The 26,015-nt window shown below is 45.6% G+C and overlaps 2 protein-coding genes across 2 annotated transcripts in view; one reads left to right on the top strand and one right to left on the bottom strand.

Annotated features, from left to right (window-relative positions):
* Nucleotides 1-25,321, top strand: part of LOC137144803 (transmembrane protease serine 9-like) — a 30,388-nt gene extending 5,067 nt beyond the window's left edge. The window contains 6 exon segments of the mRNA XM_067535290.1: nt 21,299-21,331; nt 21,604-21,766; nt 21,847-22,118; nt 24,355-24,405; nt 24,408-24,523; nt 24,820-25,321. Of these exon segments, the coding sequence (XP_067391391.1) occupies nt 21,299-21,331; nt 21,604-21,766; nt 21,847-22,118; nt 24,355-24,405; nt 24,408-24,523; nt 24,820-25,083 (899 nt within the window). The 3' untranslated portion in view covers nt 25,084-25,321.
* On the bottom strand, nt 682-3,547 carry LOC137144793 (serine protease 27-like). Its single transcript, XM_067535282.1, has 5 exons — nt 3,415-3,547; nt 1,981-2,143; nt 1,620-1,891; nt 1,125-1,282; nt 682-993 (listed from the first exon to the last, which is right to left on the bottom strand). The coding sequence occupies exons 1-5, from the start codon at nt 3,545-3,547 to the stop codon at nt 682-684; spliced, it is 1,038 nt and encodes a 345-aa protein (XP_067391383.1).
* Nucleotides 25,322-26,015: the final 694 nt, after the last annotated feature.

Below are 26,015 nucleotides of genomic sequence, written 5' to 3'. Positions count from 1 at the left end.
CACACCTGCCAGGTCTGCAGCAGGGACCCCAAACCTTGGAGCCCCACACGACACGAAACACCCCCACCCCCTGGTTCCCCAAAATCCTCCACACTAGGCTCGGAGCTAGCCGCCACGTCCCAGCCTCTCGGACACATTCTCTGCCATGGCGCCAAGTGTCAGTCAGGATAATGGGCTCGATGGGTCAGATCTGGGCCAACAGGGAGGGGACGGGATACCGGGCTAGATGGACCCGTGGGTTGGATCCAGCCAGGTCCCTTGTGCACTGTTTTAATTTAATTTAATTTAATTTAATTTAACTTAATTTAAATGAAATGAAATGAAATAATGAAATCATAATAAATAAATAATTTACTGTTCTTCAGAGTCTGAATGTAGGCTACAAAAGTGCTTCACAAACAGGAGTAAATGAAACCTTACAATAATTCCAGTAAGGGGCTGCTATGATACATGGGGAAACTGAGGCACCAAGCGAGGAAAGAGCAGAGATGGGTATAGAACCCAGGAGTCCTGACTCCTGGCCCCCCTGCTCTAACCACTAGAGAACCCCTCCCTGAGATAGTGAAGAACCCAGGAATCCTGATGCCCAGGCTCCTCTTCTCCCCCCCCGGCTTTCCCCCAATCTAACCACTAGACTCCACTTCCCCCCAGAGCTAGGAGGGAACCTAGGAGTCCTGGCTCTCAGATGAGGTGTAGGGCACAGGCCACAAGAAGCAGGATGTTGGCTAGCAACGTGGGCGCGTGGTTGAAGCTGTTGGGCTGGACTCTCTTCTGGCGGCTCCTGTTAGCCCCGGAACTGTGGCTGGTTCCATTTGTGGTTCCCTGGACAAATGCCAGGTCAGGGACATTCTCTTGGATCCAGCCATGATAACTGGTGACTCGGACATAGACACCGGGGCGCTTCCTCTGAGCACAGCCATCTCCCCAGCTCACCACGCCAGCCTGGACCCAGCTCTGCCCCACTTTACACACCAAGGGACCACCAGAATCACCCTGGGGGTCAAAGAGACAGACAATGGGTTACTGACATGCAGCCACCTCTGGGGTGGGGCGTGGGGGCTGTGTGTACAAGGACCCCCTCGCCTGGCACTGAGATGAAGCCACCTCTGGGGCAGGGCTCTAACCTGGCAGGCGTCCCGGCCTCCTTCAGTGTACCCAGCGCACAGCATATCCTCGCGGATGTCTTGCCCTTTGCCTCGGCGGTAGAAGGTGTTGCACGTCTCCTGGGCGATGATGGGCACCTCCAGCTTCTGCAGGATCTCCTGGGCTTTGACCTCCGCTGCTGTGGGAGGCGGCAGCGTGAGATCCGGGCTGGGAGCTGCCCCCCATCTCCCAACCCCCTCCCCAGGGGTCTGAGGGGCCACCACAAACAAGGGGAGAGGCTGATGGGGGCAGGATCCCACGCCCCACACCAACGTGTATCTTCCGGCTCCTTTCTGTCCTGCAAGCTGCCTTCCCTCCTTCTTTTCACTTCCATCCTCTTTCTTTCTTTCTTTCCTTCCCCATTGCCCTTCCAATACAGCTGTGCCCCAAATTCTCTATGCCCTCCCTCCCCGCTTCAGCTTTCTCAGAATCGGAGCCCAGCCTGCCTCTCGCCCCCCAACACACACTTCACTCACCTCCATCTTTGACATCCCCCCAGCCTGTCACCCAGCACTTGGTCCCTGGCAGGAATTGGACCCCAGTGTCCGGGAGGCAGATGGGGACGAGGCGGTTGGTGAAGGTCACGGGCTTTTCTAGCTGGACCAGTGCAACGTCCCCACTGGAGACCTTGCCCCCATAGCGTGGGTTGGGGACAATCTGCCCCACGGGGGCTATGATGGCATGGGGGTTGGGGTGCAGCTGCTTGTGGGTCCCGAGTAGCACTGAGAACTGGGAGGGGTCCTTGGACCTAGACACAGAGAACAACGGTTAGAGGAGCCCAGGACTAGGCGAGCAGGGGCAGTGGGTCAGCCGTGAGGGGCACCCCCCGATACTCACTTTCTGAAGCAATGAGCTGCTGTCAGCACCCACTGTGAGGAGATGAGGGACCCCCCGCAGCGGTGGGTGCCGTTGAGTCTCAGGCTGACCTGCCAAGGCCACTCCCCGTCCTGCGCGTCCGTGCCCCCCACAATTCGCTTCGTAGGGCCCTGGCGTCCACACACTGCGGAGAGAGCAGGTGTGAGTCGGGGCTGGCCAGGGGCGGGAGGGGGAGCGGGAGAGAAGTTGATATGGGCTGTATGGACCGGTCGCTCACCTCTAGCAACAGCCCTGTGCTGGGGCTCAGAGACAGAGAGCTCAGAACCCAGCCCTGGCCCCTCTGCAGTCAGTGAGGTCACTTCGGATTTACACCGGATCCTCAAGATCAGAACCCAGCCCTGGCCCCTTTGCCGTCGATGAGCGTTACTCCGGATTTACACCGGATCCTCAAGATCAGAACCCAGCCCTCACTCCATAAACTTCATCATAACAATTAAGACTAATTACCCAAGCTAATCTAACAGTCAAATGAAAAACCCGGAATTATAATTAGGCAGGAGAATTATAATAGTGTCGATTCTACTGAGAATTCCAGGTATGTGCAACATGACACTAATAAAACAATAACTGAAAATTCACTGTTAATCACCTAACACAGCAATTCTATTAATCAAGCCTAGTGGTTAGAGCAGGGAGGCTGGGAACCAGGACTCCTCGGTTCTATCCCTAGTCCTGGGAGGGAAGTGAGGTCTAATGGTTAGAGCAGCAGGTCCTGGGAGCCAGCTCTGGGATCTGGTGGGTTCAGAGAGGGTGGCTTGGGCAAGTCCCTGTGCCTCGGTTTCCTAAGGAGGCTAAGGATCCTGTCTCCCCTTCTAAAGCAGTTAGAGAGTGACTGATGGAAAGAAAGGTGGTTTTATTAATAATAATTCACTGATAATCAGCTGTACAATCAATTCCACCACTGCTATGAAATATATTAATACTCCGCTGCTTATCAGTTAATAATGTCATTCTACTACTCATAGCACTTAGCATGTCATATGTGCTACTCGTAATCACACAGGGATATCACACATAAGATTCTTGTTCAAATGATTCGTTGCTAATTAACTAACAACTTTATTACAGCTTCTAAGCATAATTAATAGAATCTCACCACTGAAGAGTCTGTAATAATAACAAAGTTACTGGAATGATAGCAATAATATTAAAAGCACTAAAATCATTAAGGGATAGATAGATAGATAGATAGATAGATAGATAGATAGATAGATAGATAGATAGATAATTAGGAGGATGCATAAGAAAGAAAGATACGGAGTGGCGGGTGTATAAGGCTGGAGGGACAGATGCATAGATTCAATTATGAGGATGGAGAAAGATCCCAGCTCCAGTCCCATTGGATATCAGCCTTCCCTCACCCACCCACTCACCCAGCTGACCAATTTTCCTCACCAGACTGTGCCAGGCAATGCCCCGAATGGGGTCCAGCCCCCAGGACTGCCAGGGTCAGCAGTGCCAGCAGGGTCCCTCTGCCCATCACCCATCTCCTCTGAGCTGCCTGTGGCCGCTCCCACATGCCGCTCATCCTGGGATACAAGTGGAAGCTGAGGGTGCCTTGTGGGATTGTGATTCCTATATACCAGCCCTGGCAGGGCGTGGGGCTGGGAATGTTGCCCGACTTGTCAGGCTGATGTTGGCAAACGCCTCTCTGCTTCCTTCCTTCCTAGCAGCCTGCCTTCCTGGGGCATGACCCACTCGGCAGCTGCCCCCACCCACACAATCCCAGCCTACCCTGCTCCCACCGCCTGTCTCGCCCTCAATCCGCCTCTCAGCCTGTGCCCCCCACGCCACCTACTGCCGGGATCCCCCCACTCTGCCCACCTCCCTCCCCTTCCCAAATTTCAGCCCCGTCCCCATGGGCTCCCCTCCACCAACCGCCCCGTCCCGACCCTGCTCTGCTGGCGAGAGAGACCCCCCGCACCCAGCCCATTGGGAAACAGGGGAGAGGCCCGGTTGGGCCCGGGGGGGCAGACTTGCAAAAGACTTGAAGGAGACGTCTGTTAGGAAAGACCAGCGGATGAAGACACTCAAGGAAACAGGGTTCTGGGTGACTCAGGCTGATCACCCCAGCCCGGCTCACACATGATGAGTCACGATCCTAGGCCGAAGCCCAGGGCAGAAAGGTTCACCTGAGGTGTTTTGGTTCCTGGCCCCTGGATGACTAACGGCAAGAAGGGGAATTTGGGGAGAGCCTCTCTGCATTGAAACCGTCTGCCAAATTTCCCTTGGCTAGGAATTCCCACAGTGGTGATGCTGGCCCCAGCCTGGCTGGAAATCGCCTCCGGCTGCCACCTCCGAGAGGCAGAAAGACTGGCCATTGCACCTGCCACCCCTGATGTGACAAAGCGGGAGTTTTCTGTCATATTTTTGTGATGCCGCAGCCTGTCTCGGTTTCCCCTCTGCCATGTGTGTGTTGCTACCCAGCGGGTGTGAAAGGATTAACAAAGCTGCTTTTGGGGCATAGCAGGAAACATGAGGTGGGTGGGTCACATAACAGCCTACGGTGGGGTGACTGGCTGAACCAAGCCCTGTCCATGGAGAGTTGGCCAAGCCCACAGGAGCTCCAAGGTCTGAAAAGTGGACAGGGTGTGGGCACAGGGACAAAGGATGTCAGCGCTGGGCCACATTCGTGGGGGGCTGGGAATTGGGCCCAGGCTTTGGGCGTGAACTGTCCTCCGCAGGACCCCTGGCTTGGGCTAAAAAGGCCATGTCCTACACCAGCAATAATCATGTGCTGTTTACACAGCAGCTTCCTGGCCTTGGAGTTGGGGGGGGGGGTGAGGGGGAAGCAAACACTGAAGCAGGGCAAAATGACCTGACCAATAGGTAGCATGGTAACGGGGTTGTAATACGGGCAGGCCATGTCCCCCCTCCTATTCCTCCCCTCACCACCTGGACAAAGAAGGTGATAAGAAGTGTGTTAAAGAAAGTCCTTTTTCTTCCCTTGCAGTTGGTTCGGTAAGAAAATTTATGGTCATTCCTGCTGTCAAGATAGCCAAATTCACAGCAAAAATGCATATGCCATGCAGGTTAAGTGGTAAATAACAAACAGGGGCGCGTATAATTGTATGCCTCCCCTATCCATTAATATTCATTTTATAAAGATTTATATCACCAAATAGGGTTTTATGGGGCGTTGTAGAAGAGTGTGTGTTTACATTTTATTTTAGATAAGAAGTTGTAAAGTAGTGAACTCGGGGCTCACTTCGTGGGTCGCGAGGCGAAGAGTGGACTAGAGTGGACTAGAGGCTGTAACCAAATAAACGTTCCTTATCACTCCACCCGGCTCAATTTTTCTTTAACCAACCCTGCAACACAAGGATCTCCAGCAGGCAGAGCCTGGGAGCTGTTCAATAGTTGGGCCAACAGACTGATCCGAATTGTGCTCTCAACCCTAAGACGCCCATGACCCCCCCTGAGACATCCTAATAACATGTGCCGGTAAGCCTCACTTCACCCAAATGAGATCACACCCAGGAAACAAGCGATCAAACACCAATGAGCCAAAACGGGTGAGTCAGAAATTAGGCCTCACTGGTGGACACAATAACGAGGGGGTGGGCTGCTCCCCCCGCTGCTCCCTTTCGGGGAGACATAAAGAAAGAGAGCTTGAGGGGGGAATTGACTTCACCATCCTGGTGCCACCCCCAGCATCTCCTGGGAATCTCAGGCCCTCTCGGTCCTGCTCCTGAGAACCTTCCTGGTCAGACCGGCCCAGAGAGAGGGACCCAGACACCAACGCCACCGGTGCCAGCTGAATTCCATCCACCACCGGCGATGAAATGGGATCGGACACAAACAACTGCGGCTCCTGCCCATCTCCTCTGCCTTCTCCTCTGGTCCCCAAAAGGGCCACTTATTACCATCTCTGATAGTATCAACGAGACGGTCAAAGGTGGAGGCTTTTCCTTCTGAAACCTCTCTCCAGCTAAAGGGGCAGAGACCAAAAGCTGTGGATGAAATGAAAGCCGTGTTTATTACCTTGCATTTCCCAGGCTTTATCTGGTTTGCTTTCTTTTCTGTACCTTGAATGAAAGGATTTTCCCTGGGGTGTTGACCCGAGGGCGAAGACAGCAGAGGTCTCTGGGTGCCAATTCCTGGACCTTGTTCAACACTGCTCGTTGATGGGCCATGACTTGGGAAGAGTAACACCTGGAACTCTTCAGGCCCTTGAGATCAAGACGACAGAGCTCAGTGCGGGGAGAAGAGCTGGCTGTTGACGAGACGAAGTCGATCTAAGCTGGGACGGGCGGAAAGGTGGCGAGGCAGAGCGAGAAGTGCATTCCATTGCAGCTAGGCTGAGTGGAGGCTGTCGTCACCTTTGCTTCTCTGGGCTAACCTAAGGGCTTCCCATGCCAGAGCCCGGCAAACAAATCTACCCTGCTCTGTTCCACGGGCCCTGCCATGCAGGCACATCTCTGTCTCATCTGGATTCATTGAGCAGAGCTCATTGGCTGAAGCAGGTAGGCTGGAGCCTAGTGGAGCTTTTCCCAGAGGCTTTGAGGCCAGGGGGGAAGAAGAGGTTTGACACACCAAAGAGGTTCCTCCGAGGGGCTGTTTCAAAGCTGGAGTGTAGCATGATCCCATGGATCTGGGACACCCTGTGATCATAGAATCACAGAAGATGAGGGTTGGAAGGGACCTCAGGAGTCATCTAGTCCCACCCCCTGCTCCAAGCAGGACCAACCCCAGCTAAACCATCCCAGCCAGGGCTTTGTCAAGCCGGGCCTTGAAAATCTCTAAGGATGGAGATTCCGCCATCTTATGATGGGGCACTTCAAAAAAACAAACAAACCAGCCAGGCTGTTTAAAAACTGACTGGCCGGCAGCCTTAACGAGCCTCATCCTGATTTTGATCCCCCTACATCAAGCCAGGGAGGAGCCGGGAAGAATCTGGGCATGGGGAAAGGGGGAATTTGATAGCAGCCTTCAAGTACCTGAAGGGGGTTTCAGGGAGGATGGAGCTAGGCTGTTCTCAGTGGTGGCAAGTGACAGAACAAGGAGCAATGGTCTCAAGTTGCAGTGGGGGAGGTCTAGGTTGAATATCAGGAAAACGTTTTTCACTAGGATGGTGGTGAAGCACTGAAATGGTTCCCAAGGGAGGTGGTGGAATCTCCATCCTGAGAGGTTTTTAAGCTGCAGCTTGACAAAGCCCTGGCTGGGATGATTTAGTCAGGGTTGGTCCTGCTTTGAGCAGGGGGTTGGACTAGATACCTCCTGAGGTCTCTTCTAACCTTCATCTTCTATGGTTCTATGATTCTATGAAAGAAAGACAACACATTCCCCAGCTGGAGTCTCCATCTTTGGGTGACTTCCTCCCAATGCTGCCCAGAGGCCAGTTGATACGAGAAAATCCCGGGCACTAACGGGCTCTTGAATGAGACAGAGGAAGAACCAACGGCTGGAAGTTAAAGCCAGCCAAATTCCCATCACTGCTTGTTAACAGTTCAGGTGATATAATAATTGGGACACACTCATAAGGGAAGTGACGGTTTCAGCATCTCTGGTTCACTTCCAGTCAAGACAGGTTGCCTTCCTGGAAGCTGCATTAGCCAAGCACAAGTTATGGGACTAAACACAGGAGGAAATGAGTGAAATATAATGAGCTGGGTTTCCACAGGAGGTCAAACTAGATGGTCTAATGCCCTTAGAATCTATGAATCATCCACCAGTGCAAATATAAGATTCCACAGAGCAGCGAAGACAATTTGCTGCAGAGAACAAGAAACAACAGCAACAAAAAAGCTAAATAATGTAGGCGTTAGCCCAGAGGAAATTTTAACCAGCAAGGGTATAAATGGTTAAACATTTATTATCACATCTCACAAATCACTAGCACATAACAAACATAATGGATATAGAGCAATTAATATAACTATTAATAATAATTTCCGTTTCTCTTGTCTAGCACTTTCCATCAGTAGATCTCAAAGTACTTTACTAAGGAGGCTGGAATCATTATCCCCATTTTAACAAGCAGAAATGAATGAATGAATGAATGAATGAATGAATGAACAACAGCAAACTAGGAATTAACAGACCTGGCAGGAAATCTTCCAACAGCACGTTTTCGTTTTCTGTTGGAAGAATGCCATTTTGTTGCAAGCGCAACCGACCATGGCAATATGTCCATTTCAATAGCATTTTGTTTTGAACAGCAAATCAAAAGGCAGGAGGCTGATAAGATTAAAATCTTTCCTGTGGACAGATTATGGGAGTGAAGTTTTTGGTGTGGTTTTTTTTTTTTTTTTTTTTCATTTTGAAATAAACTTTCATTTTGAAATGCGGTTGATAGGGTCTGTTTCAGGTCAGTCAAAATGTTTTGTTCCCATTTTGACTTTTTAAGAAATGTTACGAGAATTATAACAATCAATAGAAAATGCAAGATAAATATAAGATGATAAATGATGACAAATAAACTACAAATCAATAAGTAACTGGGAAATAACCAATACAAATACCAGAACAATAGAAACCAATAACTGACGATTAATAAATATATTCTTTTTCTTTATGTTTCCACAGCTGCAGGTGGGCATCCACCAGTTTCCACCATTTATTCCAGTCTTGTGCTGCCCTGCTCAAGCATCATGCAGATGGATTTGGCTTCTTTCTCTGTTGTTCAGTGTCATGTTTCTCTAGGTCGCCCTCTTTTTCTCTCTCCAAGGGGTGTCGATATTAGTACTTGCCGGGGAAGTTGTGTTGCTGATCTTAAATATACCCAGCATCTTCTTCTCACTTAATATGATGCTTTAGATTCTACTTAGAATTTCTGATGTTGCAAGAAACTCTTTCCAATGGTCTCTGACAAGCTTACAACCCAATAATTAACTAGAAAATAACCAGTACACATCGTAGACAAAAATACACTAATAACTGACGACTAATTAATATGAATGCAATAAATAATTAGGAAATAACCCATACAAGCAATAGATAAATACTAACTAACTAATAAATTGCAGTTAATAAATAAATTATAAAACAATGAAGAGTTAGGAAATAACCAATACAAATTATAGATAAATATAAACCAATATGTGAGATCAGATAAACATATTACAAACCAATAAATAACTACAAAATAATAAATATGAATATCAGATAAATATAAAATTATAACTGACAACTAATAAATATATTAAAAACAATAAATAGCTAGGAAATTGGAAATACAAATGACAGATAAATATAAACCAATAAATTACAGCTAAAATCTGTCTAAAATTAAATAACTAGGAAATTATCAGTGCAAATAATAAGTAAATGTAAACTAATAAATGATAGCTAATAAACATGTTACAAAACAATAAATAACTAGAAAATAACAAAGTAATAAATAACTAGAAAATAAATAATAAATATTAACTAGTAAAAGACAACTAATATATATATATTAAAACAATAAATAGCTAGTAAATAAGAAAAACAAATAGATAAATATAAACTAATAAATGACAACTAATATATATATTACAAAACAATAAATAGCTAGGAAATAATCAATGCAAATAACAGACTAATATAAACTAATAAATGACAACTGATGAATAAATTACAAACTGATAACTAGCTATTTACTAAGAAACACATTTCACAGTATGAAATAACAAACAAAAATATGAGATAATACTAATCAAGAGCTATATCTAATAGGGTGGTTTTCAACCTTTTTTCATTTGTGGACCTCTAAAAAATGTTAAATGAAGGTGCGGAGCCAGGTAAACAATCTAACTATGGTGAACAGAAAACTGGACTCGGAGCAATTTCCAATCAGAACTATGAGAGGTGGGAGCCTGGAGTAGCAAAACCAATGGACAGTGCTACTGAAGACAGATCAGCTAAGACATAGCTATCAAATAGTAAAACCAATAGATAGCTTGTCTGACTTTAGTAGCACTAAGAAATAACAACAAAATAGGAAAATCAATGGCTATTTCTACTGAAGAAAGATCAGCTAAGAAATCAAGTGCTTATAAAGAACGAACAGCTAACAAGTAAACTAAAATAACCATCACATAACAAACACAATCGATAGGGCTAATAAAGAATGAATAGCTAATAAAGAAAAATAAATAACTATCGAATAACAAATGCCATAGATAGTGCTAATAAAGATAAGATAACAAATAAAAAGAAATCACCATCAAATAGAAAATATAGATAAATAACAACTAGTTAACTAGAAACTAAAAGAAACTGTCAAAAAGAAATAATAATGAATACAAATACAAAATAATAAAAAGTGTAGCAAAGAACAAATAATAACTAAATGTAAGTTAAACAAGAAGTGTACAAGTTAATAACTTATTAATAAGTTATAGCTAAGTATTACTATTACTTATTACTAACTTAGTATTACTTATAACTTAGTACAAGTGTATAAGTATACAAAACAATAGCTAATGTATGAATGTCCCAAAAGTAAACCAATACATTTACAGAATGATAGCTAATACATAAGTGTCACAAAAATAAACAAGTTAATAACAAAGAATAGAAAATACATCTATCAAGCTATTGACTAATAAATAAATTGCACAAGAGTATATCATAACAAAAATAATAGGTTTTCCTAATAAAGAACGGCAATCTAATGAATAAATTAAATTTTAAATGCTTAATGGCAAAAATAGATAAAAATACAAGCAATAAATAGCGAAAACTAAAACAAAACCTAGAAAATACAAATAACTATTGACTATTAAATTACTTTTCACAATAATAAATTACAAAAAATAGAACTAATGAAGAAGGACTAACAAATAAATAACAAAAATATCTATAAAGAGCAATAATAGATAAAAAATCAATTAATAAATTACTAGAAACAAAAAAACTAATAAAAAATATTTTAGTAGCAAGCTCATAAACACCTAAGAAGTAAAAATAAATGGCAAACTATTCAATAACTAAATAATTAGCTAATAATAATAATAAACGTTTAGTTCTTATCTTGTAGGTAAGAGTTAAGTATTCATCAGAAGATCGCAAAGCACATTTTATTAAATAAAATATATAGAATTTACGTATAACAGCTAGAGAGGTAGCAGCACTAAACAAATAAACATAGCACATAAACATCAACAACTGAGGCCACTAGAGATGACTTTATTGGAGAGGTACAGATAATCACCATATTGTACATAATAATCTAGAACAATCTTATTTATTATTAGGTGTATTATAGTAACAACTCAGGTTGCTAGTCACAGATCACGACCCCATTGTGCCAGGCACTGCACAGTATTTATTAGGTGCCTATGGTAGCACCTCAGAGCATCAGTCATGGACCACAACCCTACTGCGCCAGGCGCTGTACAAACTCACAGTCCCTGCCCCAGTCTGAGTATACGACAAGAGACACCAGATGGAGACAGTAGACAGAAGGAAACAGTGAGATGATGTGGACCAGCAGGATCGGCAGTGATTTCTGCACACCAGCAGCCTTGCCGTCATCCAGCTTTTTGTCGGCATCATGCAAATGGGAGTTTTGAGGAGGAATTTGAAGGCGGATTTTGAGGCAGCTTTGCTGATGTTTCTGGGAGCTCCAGCAATTCTTTGGGGAGAAGCTAAGACTGCAACAGGAGGTCGGCAAAGATGGAAGACAGGGCTGTAGCCACTATGTTTTGCACGGAATAGAGTGAATATTTGTTTAGATACAAATGAATAAACCATATATATCCAACCAGGCTACCAACAATTCAAACAAAGTCACCAGCAATGACCAAATCAAAGGCAATTAACAGAACAGGTAATGAACCACTAATAATAAATCAATTATTTTTCATGCGTTTCTTACCATTCATTAGTTATTCGTTACAATGAACATATGCTCTATTTTCGCTTCATTGTTACGAAGAGACAGAAGCAAAGAAGAGATCACACATTAATTGTAACAAAGAAATGGTACATGGTAAGAAACACATGAAAAATGTAAAGCTTTCATCAAGGTATAAGTTATTTGAATAGTGCAGATATAGGTTTAAGATATAATAATAAATTATTAAAAAATAAATAATGCACAAAGGGAAACACAACAAATAAGTAAAACACAACAAAGAACGGGGATGGGGGTTATAATTTATCATCAAGTGTATCTGTGTTAAAGTTATAATACTACATTATACCAATTAATAATGAATGAAAAGGAATACAATCTACATATGTAACACATAACAATGAGCTGGACTGTACTATAGTTTATAGTATAAACTATTATTATTATAAACTATATAAAGTTAGAAACTTTTATAATAATATTATAAAACTTTATAATAAATAAACTATTTATTATAAAGTGTATAAAGTATAATAAGAAATTATAAACAAGATAAAAAAGGTAGCCCGCCACATGGGAAAAGGATAAATAAAACAGAAATAAGTGAACAAATAAGGATCATTCGATGTTAAAAAAAATCAATGACATTGCAATGGAAACACAAACCAACTAGCAGCAGCAAAAACATGAATACAAAGTTAAATAGTAATTGTATTGCTGGATGTGGGTGTACGTGGACTCGTGTCCCATTCTCCACCCTCCTGAGACAGCCAATCCCCTCGCGCTGGCTCTCGATTGGCTCCAGGTCCCATTCCCTACCCCCCGAGTGAGGCAGTCCCCTGCCTTGGGGCCAGATTGGAGCTGGTGCCCTCCAAAGGGGTATCCCAATCCCCAGTCCTCACAGCACCCCTACTGGAGAGAAAGGGTCAGGTCCCCTTGTTATCCACCAGGAATCACCCGCTGAGGTGAGCTTTGGATGGATGATTCACATAAGCTGCTGCAGGGGAGTTCATAGAGGCCGGGTACCCGAGTAGGGCCTGAGTCCTGGTTCCAGATGGCTGGAGGGGTGGGGAATCCATCCAGCCGGCCTGTGGCAAGGCCCTTCCTGATTTCACCTCCCAGGCATGTCAGCTTTGTGACAGCTTCCTGCCAGAGGGCTGACTGGTCTGGCCAGCTCACGGCACCGTCAGAGGAATAATTAGAGGGAAGTTGAGTGCTGACAGGACTCTGTGCCCAGATAACACCACTGGGAGGGTGGTGTAACGGGGGCAGACTGGCACCAGCCAGACACCGAGCGGGGAGCGAGCTGAGGCACAAAGGGCGACGATGGTTGTACAATTGGACTCTGGGAGTTATGAACAGATGCGCTTTTTCCTTCTCTGACTGTTGATGGGTTTAAAGCAGTGTGAGCAGCACTGCCCCCTGCTGGCCTACAGCAAACCCAGGAGTTCTGGCTCCCAGCTGCCCCTGCTCTATCCACTAGACCCCACTCCCCTCCCAGAGCTGGGAAGAGAACCCAGGAGTCCTGGCTCCCATCTCTAACCACTTGCTGTGACTGCTTGACCTCAGCCAGTCCATTCATACCCTCACCCCAGCAGACTCAGTGTCGAGATCAGGGTCACAGGTGATGCGTTTCAACCAGAAAGAAAAGTAATAATAAATAATGAATAGCAACAATGAAAAATAAGGTATATTAAAAATGTCCAACCCTGTTTCTACCCCAGTGACTCAACCCCTCCAATCCCGGCCGCCCTGGCTGACTCATCCAACACAGCCTTAAAATTCTCCTGGGGATTAATATAATAAACCATATTCACATTCATTAGAGGACTGCTTAGCGACCACACCAATGGGTGCCACACAGACGCTCTGACTGACGGGACTCCTGAGGTACCAGCTGCAGGGTGTGAAAGGGAGACAGAACTACCCCCAGCTCTGGGAGGGAAGTGGAGTCTAGTGGTTAGAGCAGGGGGGACTGGGAGCCAGGACTCCTAGATTCTATTCTGGCTCTGGGAGGGAGGGAGAGAGATCTGGACAGTTAGCGCTCCTGGCAGTGGGGACTGGCATTAAGGTTGATTTTCTCTGTCCCCCAGAGCCAGAGCTATCCCCAGCCATTGCACTGCAGCTCCTGAGCCTCACGGGGGCAGCCAAGGCACAGCAATGGGAGCAAGTGGCCACCATCGTGCGCAGAGCTGGATGCACTCCCTTGAACCTTAGTGTCCTCCACGAACCCCTCCCCTTGTGAGCTGGGCTGGGGACCAGTCCCCAACACTGGTAGGGTAGGGGCTGAGGCTGAATCTGTCCCTTTATGAGCCCGCACAGGCAGGGCTCCCCTGGTGCTGAGATGCATCTGTCTCTGGGGTGGAGCAGCTGAGGAACAGCCACATATAATGCTGCATAGGTATGGCTCCCCTGGCACTGAGGTGCAGCTGCTTCTGGGACAGAGCAGCTGGGGAACAGCCTCACATAACACCACACAGGGGTGGTCACTGGAGATAAGATGCAGTTGCCTCTAGTGTGGGACAGCTGGATCAGAGCTTCACAGAAACATTGCATAGGGATGGCTTGCCTGGCACTGACAAGCGGCCGCCTCTACATTCCAATCTGGATTCTGGCTAGGACTTCTGGGTTCACTCCCTAACCTTAAATGGCTTTTGTCCCACACAATTAAGGCTATCAAAATGCATTTATGGAGTTATACACATGTGTGTCTAAACCTGCATGCCTGCCCAAAGGCACAGACATAAAACATCAGTAATAAAAAAATCAGCAACAGAAACTAAGTGGAAGCACCTTAGAGACAAATTGTGTGTTTCCCTTCATCTGAGGCTTTAATAAGGTTACGGTGGGGGTGGTAAGTGCTGGGAGTCAGGACTCTTGGGTTCTAGTCAGCTGCCAAATTTCACTGTTAAATCAGCAAAGTTTGTATTCCTGTCTCCCATTCCCACCGCACCCCCCTCCAACCCACTGGATCACACTCTCCTTCCTAAACTGTGTATAGAACCCAGGAGTCCTGGCTCCTAAACCTCCCACCAGAACCTAGAGTCCTGCACAAGATTATTTTTTTAATCCCGCTTGGGTCCTGCCCCACAATACGCACTCCACCCGTTCCCACATTGTTCCTTGCATTTTTGTCCTACTTCCACTCGCAAAAACCTTCGATCCTGCAAGTCCCACGACAGAGACAGATTCCCCCATGCTGCTAAAAAAAAAAAAAAAGTTGATTAATATATTATGCTTATAAACAGCATTCAGACACAATTTTACTACTAAAAAACTAAAACAAATCTTTCTTAAATCATGTAAAAAATACTTTAACTCCTGTTATAATAGATTTCAAATCTCTTTCCATCGCTAAGTATTAAAACCTTTATTTTAAAAAAGAAAACTTATTTTTAAAAAGCAAAGCAAAGAAAAACTTGCTTTACACTACTGAAATTCTATTCATGACAAACTGACAAGAGACTTTCCCCGCAAATCCCCACAGTCTGTTTTTTTTGCCTACCCAATCTGGCCTGCAGCAAAGTACATTTTACCCACTTCTGCTATTGCAGGGTTGCCAACCTTGCATTTTAGTTTTTGCTGACATGAAAATCTGAATTTGATTTTCTTTACTGACACGGTAAACTTTTTACTGATGTCACTAAAAATACCATAAACCATACAATAATGTCACAATAGTGGGTACTCACTCATGATATTCTGTACACAGGAATTCGCAATTACGCAATTGTTTTAGCTGCAGTTAATTAATCAATCAGGTTCTTTGGGCATCCACAATAATAGAAAACAGGAAATTAACAAAGTCATGGTCAGTGTCATTTTATGATACAAGAAGTGATTCTGAAAGACGACAATCAATACAATATTTTATTTCTACCCAATTTCACTGACTTTTTCATTTATTTATGGGCTTATGGGCAGTGTTAAAATTGTACATTTTTTTACTGACTGTCCATAAATATACGGATGGTTGGCAGTGGCTATTGTGGCAGCAGGTCCTGCGGGACCCAGAGGATCCCAGGCCCCTCCCAGAGCCAGGATTATTCCTGAACCCCTCAGGGTCCTCAGTAGAAGCCCTCTCGGGACTGCCTGTGTATTTTAAAATCTGTTGACATCATGAAATTCAAAGTGGTGGAACTGAGTTGCTTTTCCAACAGTTTCTACAACGTTTGAACAGAGCTGACCTGGAAGTGAGACTTTTATGGATTGAAGCATGTCGCTTGACACCCAAAAGGTGTGGGAGAGACAGGAACCCAGCCAGACTCACTACACCCCACGAATGGAGCCTCATGGGGAAACTAAGGCACTGGGAGAAGGCTGCCTTGCCAGGGTCAGATGGGGAGTGAGTGGTAGGGTGTGGCCTGGAATACAGGCACCTGGTTGGGATTGCAAGAGACACTCTCTGGCTGTGAAAGAACCCAGGTGTCCTGATTCCCAGCCCCCTGCTCCAACCCACCAGACCCCGCTCCATTGCTAGAGCTGGGGATAGAACCCCGGAGTCCTGTCTCCCAGACACCTCACTCTAACCCACTAAACCCTACCCTACTCCCCTCCCCCAGCTGGGAATAAATCATTGCAGTCAGTGGATTACAGACCCAGGAGATTACAATAATTAACTTTAAAAACAGGCCCTAGATCAATAGAGATCTTAGATTATTTTATGAGGTACAGAGATGCTAGTTGTCATGCTGGCTGGATTGGGGGGGAGGGGGCATTTGTTATATTATTTAACATCAATATGTCAAAATCATAATAATTCATGTGCGATATGCCATGTCAGGTACTGTTAGAAAGGCTGTAATGTGCTGAGTAAGATGATAATGTTTATGTTCATGTGTTATGTGTGTAATGGAAGTTATGGATATGGTTGATATATCTATATTTTAAATTGTGCTGTGTCTGGGCAACACCCCAGACAGGATGGCTGCAGCACTAGCCTGCTTAATGGGCCATTAAGGAAATTCGCAGGTACAATGGCCCAGGGTGAGAAGCCAAGGATATACCTGATGAGTCACTAGTCACTCATGTGACCTTGGACTCCATCTTATTCCTGTAAATTTCCACAAGCAGAATGGCAAAGGCCAAAAGACATAAAAGGCAGCTGCACGACATCCATTTTGTCTTCAGGTCTTCGGTCTTCAGTCAGTCTTCACCTACCTTTGGATCAACTCATCTACAACTGAACTGAACTTAAGCTGTGAAACAAAGGATTGAGACCCATCCAGGTATTGGATGTATACCAGCCTGCAAACTCCACAATTCTATTAGAAACCTGATACAGATGGACTTTCAAATCAATTGTATGTGTCTGATTGCTTTAATCCTTTAACATTTCTCTTATGGTTTGTTTCTTTCTTTTATAATAAACCTTTAGTTTTAGTTACTAAAGGATTAGCTGGCAGCGTGGTATTTTAGGTAAGATCCGAATTTATATTGATCTGGTACTGTGGCTGACCCTTTGGGGTCAGGAGAAACCTTTTTGGTAAAGAGCACAGCGTTTTAAATAACTGGTCTCTTTACTGGACCTAGTGGCTGACTGGGAGTCAGAAACTTAAATGCAGTAAAGGGGGCTGTGTGTATTTTTATTTTGGCTTCTTCATAACCAGTGTGGGGAATCAGAAGCACAGTTTGTGGCTGGTTGGGAAGCCTGACTTCAGTGCCACCCACCAATGCAGAGAGAATCTACTCTCCTTTTACAGCCTGCCCTGCCTTTGGCATTTTCAGGTGGCTGCCCTAGGCAAGGACGGGTCACACTAGTATCAACAGATATCATTAGATTATGTAAAATTATGGATTAATAGATTAAATTGGATTGGATTAGAACATAAATATTCTAGATTAGAGGAGATGAGGTTAAATTGGGGTAGTTTAGAATAGATAAAATTAGATCATGGCGGTAGAAATGGTAGGATACAGATTAGATCAGGAGAGACCAAAGAGGAGACAGAGTTTAAGACAGAAGTGTCAAGTGGAAGATTATTTTAGTTAGAAATTAGATTAAATAAAATCAGAAGAGAAATAGATGGACAATTTGGATAGAGATTCTAATAGGACAGGGGCTAGGTGAATAAAGCAGCGTGATAGTTGGATAGATAGAGATTATACCAGGAGATAATCAGATGAGATTAGATTTGGAGAATGTAGATTAGATTATCAAATGGTCAGATTATGTTAGGAAAGAGTCAGATTAGATTATAAGTAAGTAAGTATCATAATTGATTAGATTTTCATAGATTAGATTAGATTAGATTTTCATAGATTAGATTTTCATAGATTAGATTAGATTACATTACATTAGATTAGGAGAGGCTCAAAATAGAATATATATTTTATTAGAGTAAATTAGATTAAACTATACAGTAAATTAAATTAGATTAAGAGAGAGTTTTGGATTAGAACATTCGGATTAGGAGGGACAAAGATAGAAAAATATCAGAATTAGGAGAGACAGATTAGACTGGCAGAGTGAAGGGCACATAGATTGGGACACACAGATTAAATTTGCAGGCAGAGTGGTGGTGGTGGGTCACCAGAAACCATTGTCTCTGACACAGAACTCCCCTGGGGAGGCTTGAGTTGCCATCCTCAGACAGCCAGGGCATCTCAGAGCAGGCCCACAAACCAGCGTGGGCGGGAGGAGGAACTCGGCTAATTGTCAGGGTGGAGTGCCGAGCATGGGTGGGCAAATGGGTGGAGAGACAACAGGAGCTGGGCCCGATCCAGGCACTGCCAGAGCCATGGGGAAACTGAGACTCAAAGATCAAATGGGACCATACTATTTCCAGCCCTCCCTCCTCTTAGAATCATAGAAGATGAGGGTTGGAAGGGACCTCAGGAGGTGTCTAGTCCCACCCCCTGCTCAAAGCAGGACCAACCCCAGCTAAATCATCCCACCCAGGGCTTTGTCAAGCCGCACCTTAAAAACCTCTAAGGATGGAGATCCCACCACCTCCCTTGGGAACCCATTCCAGTGCTTCACCACCCGCCTAGGGAAAAACTTTTTCTTAATACCCAACCTAGACCTCCCCCACTGCAACTTGAGACCATTGCTCCTTGTTCTGTCATCTACTACTATTGAGAACAGCCTAGCTCCATCCTCCCTGAAACCCCCTTCAGGTAGTTAAAGGCTGCTATCAAATCCCCCCTCACTCTTCTCTTCTGCAGACTAAACATAGTCTATGCTTCTCTCATAGCAGCTGGAGGTCTCCTTGGAAGAGCAAGAGAGAAGATTTTTCAGAATGAAAGGATGTTGTCCAGGGTCTTGCTCCAGGGAGTAACAGTCCATCACTAGGCATTGAAGATGAGACACAATACAGAGAGTAATAAAGGAAAGACAGAGCTGCTGAAATTTAACCCAAAATGTGTCCCTCCTACGTGTATTTTGGTTGTTTGAGTTAACTAAGAGTATTTACAATAATGATAGGTCAATAACAAATCATTAATAATACCGGGACCATCTGTAGCATGGATCATCTGTGGAGTTCAGTGTTTTACAAAACATGTTACAATCAATGAACCAAAGACCTTAGCTTCAAAACCACCAAGGAGAGATTTAAACAATCAGGTTAAAAATAACAAATATGCAGAGAATTTTTTCCCCCTACATCAGACCCTTGAGCCCATCTAGTCTGGTATCCCAGCTGCTTTAGGGGAAGGTGGCATGATTGTTTAAACAAGAACAAACCTTCACTGTCCAGCTCTGGGAGGGGAGTGGGGTCTGGTGGCTTAGAGCAGCGGGGGCTGGGTTCTATCCCTGGCTCTGGATCCGTGGGTTAGAGCAGGGTGAGGTGGTGCTAGCAGCCAGGACTCCTGGATTCCACCACATACAGGTTACAACAACGCTTGGGATCCACAGCTGAACTAGTTAGGCCACTTTGGTCCCCGCCCTGCTGGGCTGGCTATAAAGGAACCCCGAGTCTCAGGGAACCCTGCAGCTGCTCGTCTGCTCCCTCACGGGAGAGGGTCTGTTTGTATCTTAAGGAGTGGTATGGGGGCAGGGCAAGGAGCCGCCCAGAGGGGATGGATGATGGGCTGGGAGGGGCTGCAGCTCCTCTTCCTGGCTGCACTGACAGGCCTGACTGCCAGCAGGCAGGATTTCTTCTTGAGTGGCTGCAACCACACGGAATCACTCTCCAGAGGTGAGAGCCAGCACTCCTGGATGCGGGAGGAGGGGAAGGGGGTGTCTAATGGGCTGTGGTGGGGCTGGGTGCCAGGACTCCCGGGTTCTCTCCCAGGCTCTGGCAGCAGAGTGGGGTCTTGTGATCGGAGCAGCACTCCAGTGCTGTATTCCTGGCCCTGACAGTGACTCATCACCGTGTGGATGTGTGCCTGTCGCCTCTCCAACCCAGGGCCTGGGCGTCAGCTCCATCCAAGGGGAACGTGTGTGGGGCTGGGAAAGCCAAGGGGCCCCCAAAGGGGTCTGCCACCCCACTCATCCCCATTTAGGACCGGGGGGAGGAGGTAATTGGGTATGCAGGGACTCGGCCTTTTCCAGCTGTCATGCCACCCCCATGAGCCGCCCCACCTGAAGAATTAGCTCCTTTGGAAATTCAGACCCTAGGGATCCAGGGCAGGAAACCTCTGCTTCAACTTAGGTCCTGATTGAGAAATGCTGGTCCTGCCACCACGGGATGGTCTATGGTAGATCAGACCCATGGGCACATCTAGTCCAGTATCTTGCCACCCCGAATCAGCCCCACAGGCCCTTCTATTCCAGTCTTCTGTCTGAAGATCATGTCATCCCTGCTGGAAGGTGCTTATGTCTCAGCCAGAGGTAGTTGTGGGTCACCCCACTGCATAGGGGAGTTTGCTTCACACCCTCATTAGCCAATGGTTGTGTCATGCCCGACCTTAAGAAGGCAGATGTTCTTTCTGTTCTTAATGGTTTCTGGTTAGGGATCTCGTACAATTCAGGCTGCTCCGTGCCTCAGTTTCCCCTCCCACCCTTTGTCTCTCTGGTTTATTCAGACCGGAAGTTCTTTGGGGTGGGGACGGTCTCTTACTGTGTGTCCATGCAGTGCCTGGCATGATGGGGCCCTGATCTCATGGCTACCATGAGGCTAATTTATTGTACAAACCTCCACTAGAGAGGCGCACCGATTTCACATGCCGCACGGCAGCTAAAATCAGAGAGTGAGGCAGTGTGAGCATGGGTGGGACTGACCGACAGCAATGTAGAGCGTAATGTAGAACAGAATTGGCCTGTGTATCACCCTGCCGCAGGACACGACAGGGGTCAAAAGTTTTCCCCTCAGTTCTAGCTGAAGTGCAGAATAGTTGGAGGAAGGAGAAAAATGTCCTCCACAATTAGAGGGTCTAGGACCAACGTAGAGATTGAACTGCAACCTTCATGACGCAGAGGAGATACCAGTGTCAAGTCTGGGGAGAAATTACGCCCAGGGTCTGATCCCAACTGGCAGGGAGAAGGAGGGATGCTGGACTAGATGGGCCCATGGATCTGATCTCTCTTTGCTTCTCTCTGATCTCTTTCAGTTCCCAGCTCCTACATGAGCCGGTCCAATAGAGGTGAGTTTCTGCTCCTTCCCTCCCCACTGGTAATACACACCTGGGCTTACCCGGGCAACTGGCTCTCGGCAGCCAATCGGAGTGGGGCTGTGTCTGATTCCACTGTGGGGGGATCAATCCATCTAGGACCCAGCGTGTGCTTGGTTCAAGACCTGGCCAGTGCGGGTGGAGTGGGGATGAGCCCTGGATATAGCCAGCTGTTTTCTCCGGGGCCTTGCTGGTTTTAGCATCCCCCCCAGCCCAGCTGAGGGTCCCCTCCTCCATCTCCCCAGTATGTGGCCGCCCCAGAGCTCTGAACCGGAACGTGGGGGGCGAGGATTCGATGGAGGGTGAGTGGCCCTGGCAGGTGAGTCTGCTCCGCTACAACAAACACCTGTGTGGGGGATCCCTCATCTCCAACCAGTGGGTGGTGACAGCGGCTCATTGCTTCCAACGGTGAGTATCACAACACCCTCACTCCCGACCTGCAGCCCCCCATCCCAGCCCCCTTTTCTGACTCCTCTCTCTGCCTTCAGGAGTATGGATGCCTCCGACTACATGGTGCTGTTGGGAGTCAACAAGTTGGCCAACAGTCAACCTCACAAGCTGTCCTTGGGCGTGAAACGCATCATTAGCCACCCGAAATACTCAGGGGAAGCCTCCAGTGGGGACATAGCTTTGGTGGAGCTGGAGAAGTCTATTCAGTTTACCAATTATATCCTCCCCATCTGCCTCCCAGCTGCCTCTGTCAAGTTCCCAGCAGGCATGAGATGCTGGGTGACTGGCTGGGGCCACATCCGGGAAGGTGGTAGGTTTCTCTGCGAGCCGGGAACACAGCATTGAGGCAGAGAGACTAGGAAAGCAGTGGGCCCGAGGGGTGGGTGGGATGCAGAGGAAGGGTTAGTTATATAGCTGGATTGGAATTCAGAATTTATTTTCCCAAGATGCTTCATGATGGGAAATGGTCTACAAAGAAGAACTTTGTGGGGGATTTGAAAGGGGGAAAGCGGGAAATTAGTAAACAAAATGGGATCCCGAGAAACAAAATGCATAGAACGGTAAATGAAATTGATAAACAAAACCCAAGGTGCAAAACTTAAATCCTAACAACGAAACACGAAACCCAATAAATGAGCAATGAAACCTAGAAACAAATCCCGATAAATGATAAAAGGAGCATGAAAAAAAAAACAGATAAACAAAATGCGATAAACAATAAAAAGAACACTATAAATGAAACTGATAAACAAACCTGATAAATGAAAAAAGGAATACAATAAACAACCTGATCAGTGATAAATAAAACATGATAAAAGAAACTCATCAAATAATACCTGATCAACAACAAATGAAACAAGATAAAAAAATGGAAGGTGATAAAAGGAAACGCGATAAGCAAAACCCAGTTAATGATAAATGAAATGTGATAAATGAGAAACAAACAACAATAAGTGAAATACAATAAACAATAAATGAAACAAGATAAACGAAACATGGCAAACTACAAATGAAACAAGATAAATCACAAATGAAATACAATACATGGAACATGCTCAACAATACATGAAACACAATGAACAAAGAAATGAAAATGCAAAGCCAATAAATGAAACCTGATAAACAAAACATCAAAACCAAGAAACAATGCCCAATATATGAAACATGAAAACTGATAAATGAAAAACAAAATTCGATAAACAATACCTAAGAACTATCATCGGTAGAATTTGATTTTTATTTTCTTATTATTTCAACAGATATCCATATTTGTTTTTAACCATTTTTTCCTATTTTTATCCATGTAAATTTTCTCAGTTTCACAAAATTATGGGATGTAAGCATTTTTTTATTTTTATCAGTTTAAATTTTCAAATTGTTGGAAATTATGGGAGCCTGTCAGACAACAGGTGAGTTGGACAATAATTATTTAATGACTGTGGATATAGATATCAAAAAGTCAAAACTTTATAACAGCTAAAACACAAATTGCCAAAATCACATCTCAAAATATACAAAGTAAATATTCTTAAATCAAACTATTGTAAGTTCCAAAGCAGCATTTTTCTTACATTGGCCATCTGTAAATTTCTGTTATGATCAATGGAAATATTTTTTTCCTTGATTTGTGTGTGAGTGTGTAACGAAACTGTTGTTTACCAACATTTACTGATAAAAATCTAATCTTTCCAAGGCTACTGATAATGGTAACATGAAACCTAACAAACAATACCAATAATGGAAACGTGAGACTCAATGAACAATATCCAATAAGGGCAACACAAAAGCTGATAAGGAATACCTGATAAATGCAGTGTGACACCTGATAAATAATATTGATAACGGAAATCTATAAACAATACCCAATAATGGAAATGCGAAACCTTATAAACAATACCCGATAAACGCAACATGCAACCTGACAACACCTAATAAATGAACCTCAAAACCCGAGAGATAAAATCCCTTAAATGAAATGTGAGAAATGAAACTCAAACCCCCAACAAAGCTAACTTGATAAGCAAAACACAAAAACCGATCAATGAAACCAGAAATGCAGTAAAGGCAACCCACCACCTGAGAAAGGAAAATCAATGCAGGCAAACCGCAAAGCCGGTAAACAAAACCCAACAAAAGAAACGATAGCCCATAAACGAAACCCAACAACCAAAAATCAGTCGACGAAAACCAAACCCGTAAAAACAGAGCCTGATCATTGAAACTGACCCCTCCACACACACATAAAAAATGGTTAAACAAACCGCGATCGATGAAAACTTAAACCTGTTGAACAACAACTCAAGCCAGCCCAATTGATGAAAGCCCATTGTTGAGTTCAGAGAGATCCCCTGTGACTGAACGAGGCCTGTCACAGGTACACAGATGTGCTCACAGGGACTGATGTCACCCCACACGGACAATTGCTCTGGATAAGGGGGAAGAATTCTCTGATTCCACACACACACACACACACACAATCTGGAATCGATGGCTCTGCTTCAAAGCCGTCTGTGCCCCTCACCACTGTCTCTGGCTCTCCTTCCCAGAGGACCTGCCAGCTCCACAGATCCTCCAGAAGCTTCAGGTGCCCATTATAGACCAGAGGCCTGCAGGAATCTCTACAACACAGTGATGGAGGGAAAGTTCTCATACAAGCCCATCCGGGATGACATGATTTGTGCCGGGTATGCCGAGGGCATGAAAGATACGTGCAAGGTGAGAGCCCCGCAGCCACAGACAGACAGTCCTGTTGCCCTCCCTGGATTAGACCCATGGGCTCATCTAGCCCGGTATCTTGCTTCTCACCCCAAATCAGATCCACAGGCCCATCTAGCCTGGTATCTCACCCCTTCTCTGCTACCCTGGACCAGCCCATCTAGCCCATTGGTCCATGTAGCCCGAGTCCCTCCAGCAGGAGGCAGTGCTGCCTATACACAGGCATACACGGCCCCGATCCCCAGCGCCGCTCTCATGCCCCTTCCAACACCCCCGTCTCTGCCTCTACCCTGCAGGGGGACTCTGGTGGCCCATTGGTCTGCAAGGTGTCGCAGGAATGGCTCCTGGCCGGGATCGTCAGCTGGGGTGAAGGCTGCGCCATCAGGAACCGCCCCGGGGTCTACAGCCGCCTCACCTCCTACAAGGACTGGATCCGCAGCCACATTCCCAACATAGAGTTTGTGCCAGCCGAGACCAGGAATGCTGGGGCTGACGGGGCTATGAGGACCGGCACGACCACTATGCTGCTACTCATGGGGCTAATCCTCATGGAGGTCTAGAAAGGGCTAGTGGGGGAGGGAGGGCTGTGCCATCTTCCCTCCTGTCCCCTGGCTGAAAGGGGGTGGGATCTATCAGTGCCACCGACCCTGTCTGTGCAGCCCTATAGGGGACACCACCGCATGCGTACTCCCCCAGGGGTGGACAGGCACCCCCATCTCGCTCGCTCACACCCCCAGGGGGACGGGGCAGTGTGAGCAAACTCAGCGTCTGTCTTCCTGGCCATCTGCATCCATCGATAGCCCGAGTTTCTCATCTAGCTGATCCAAACCCTATTTATTGATCGGTCTGTCTCCAGGCCTGGGCACCAGTGCCACTGATGTTCTGTCTGTTGGCATCTCTACCCCTGGTCTATCTGTCTGCCTATCCCCATGCACACCTGTCCAGTCAGCCACCCAGACACCCCTAATCTCCATAGACCCCCTCTATCTACCTATCTATCTATCCATCCATCTATTGATCCATCCATCCCACACACCGCATCTATCTATCTATCTGTCTATCTATCTATCTCCCCTGCCAAGCCAGAGATCTGAAAATATAAACCCAGTGTAGATGAGATTCCATATTTTTTATTTGTGGAATGGGTGGGTAATTTTTTATTTCCCCTTCATAACGACTCATTGTGGTAAATGAAAATAACTGCCTTGGAGAATTTGAAATCAGTGGCTGATTCACACTACACCACAGTAAGAGCCAATCAGTCTGCTGAGACTCGGTGGAGTAAAGTAGAATTGGAAACACTTGTCAGTCCATGGGACAGTTGCATTGGATGAGAACTGAGATCCACTGCAACTACAGGGAAAATTTTCTGATGGGATGTTATTCTGTTGGGAAATGTTGATACATTGAAATCAAAATATTCTGTCAGGACAGGTCAATTTCAAGGAAATTTCATTTCAAAATAAAAAGGCAAAGCATTTCAATTTTTTAT

This window comes from Emydura macquarii, unplaced genomic scaffold (genome assembly GCF_026122565.2).
Source record: "Emydura macquarii macquarii isolate MOO-44397 ecotype Brisbane River unplaced genomic scaffold, CSIRO-AGI_Emac_v2 contig_3485, whole genome shotgun sequence".
In the NCBI taxonomy this organism is placed as follows: Eukaryota; Metazoa; Chordata; order Testudines; family Chelidae; genus Emydura; species Emydura macquarii.
Note: the sequence above shows the minus strand (reverse complement) of the source record. Positions and strands in the feature narration are given on the sequence as shown.

Coding starts and splice junctions, on each gene's coding strand:
- LOC137144793 (XM_067535282.1), bottom strand. CDS start 3,547: ATGAGCGGCATGTGGGAGCGGCCACAGGCAGCTCAGAGGAGATGGGTG. Junction 2,144..3,414: donor GCATTGCCTGGCACAGTCTG/GTGAGGAAAATT, acceptor CTCTCTCCGCAG/TGTGTGGACGCCAGGGCCCT. Junction 1,892..1,980: donor GCAGCTCATTGCTTCAGAAA/GTGAGTATCGGG, acceptor CTCTGTGTCTAG/GTCCAAGGACCCCTCCCAGT.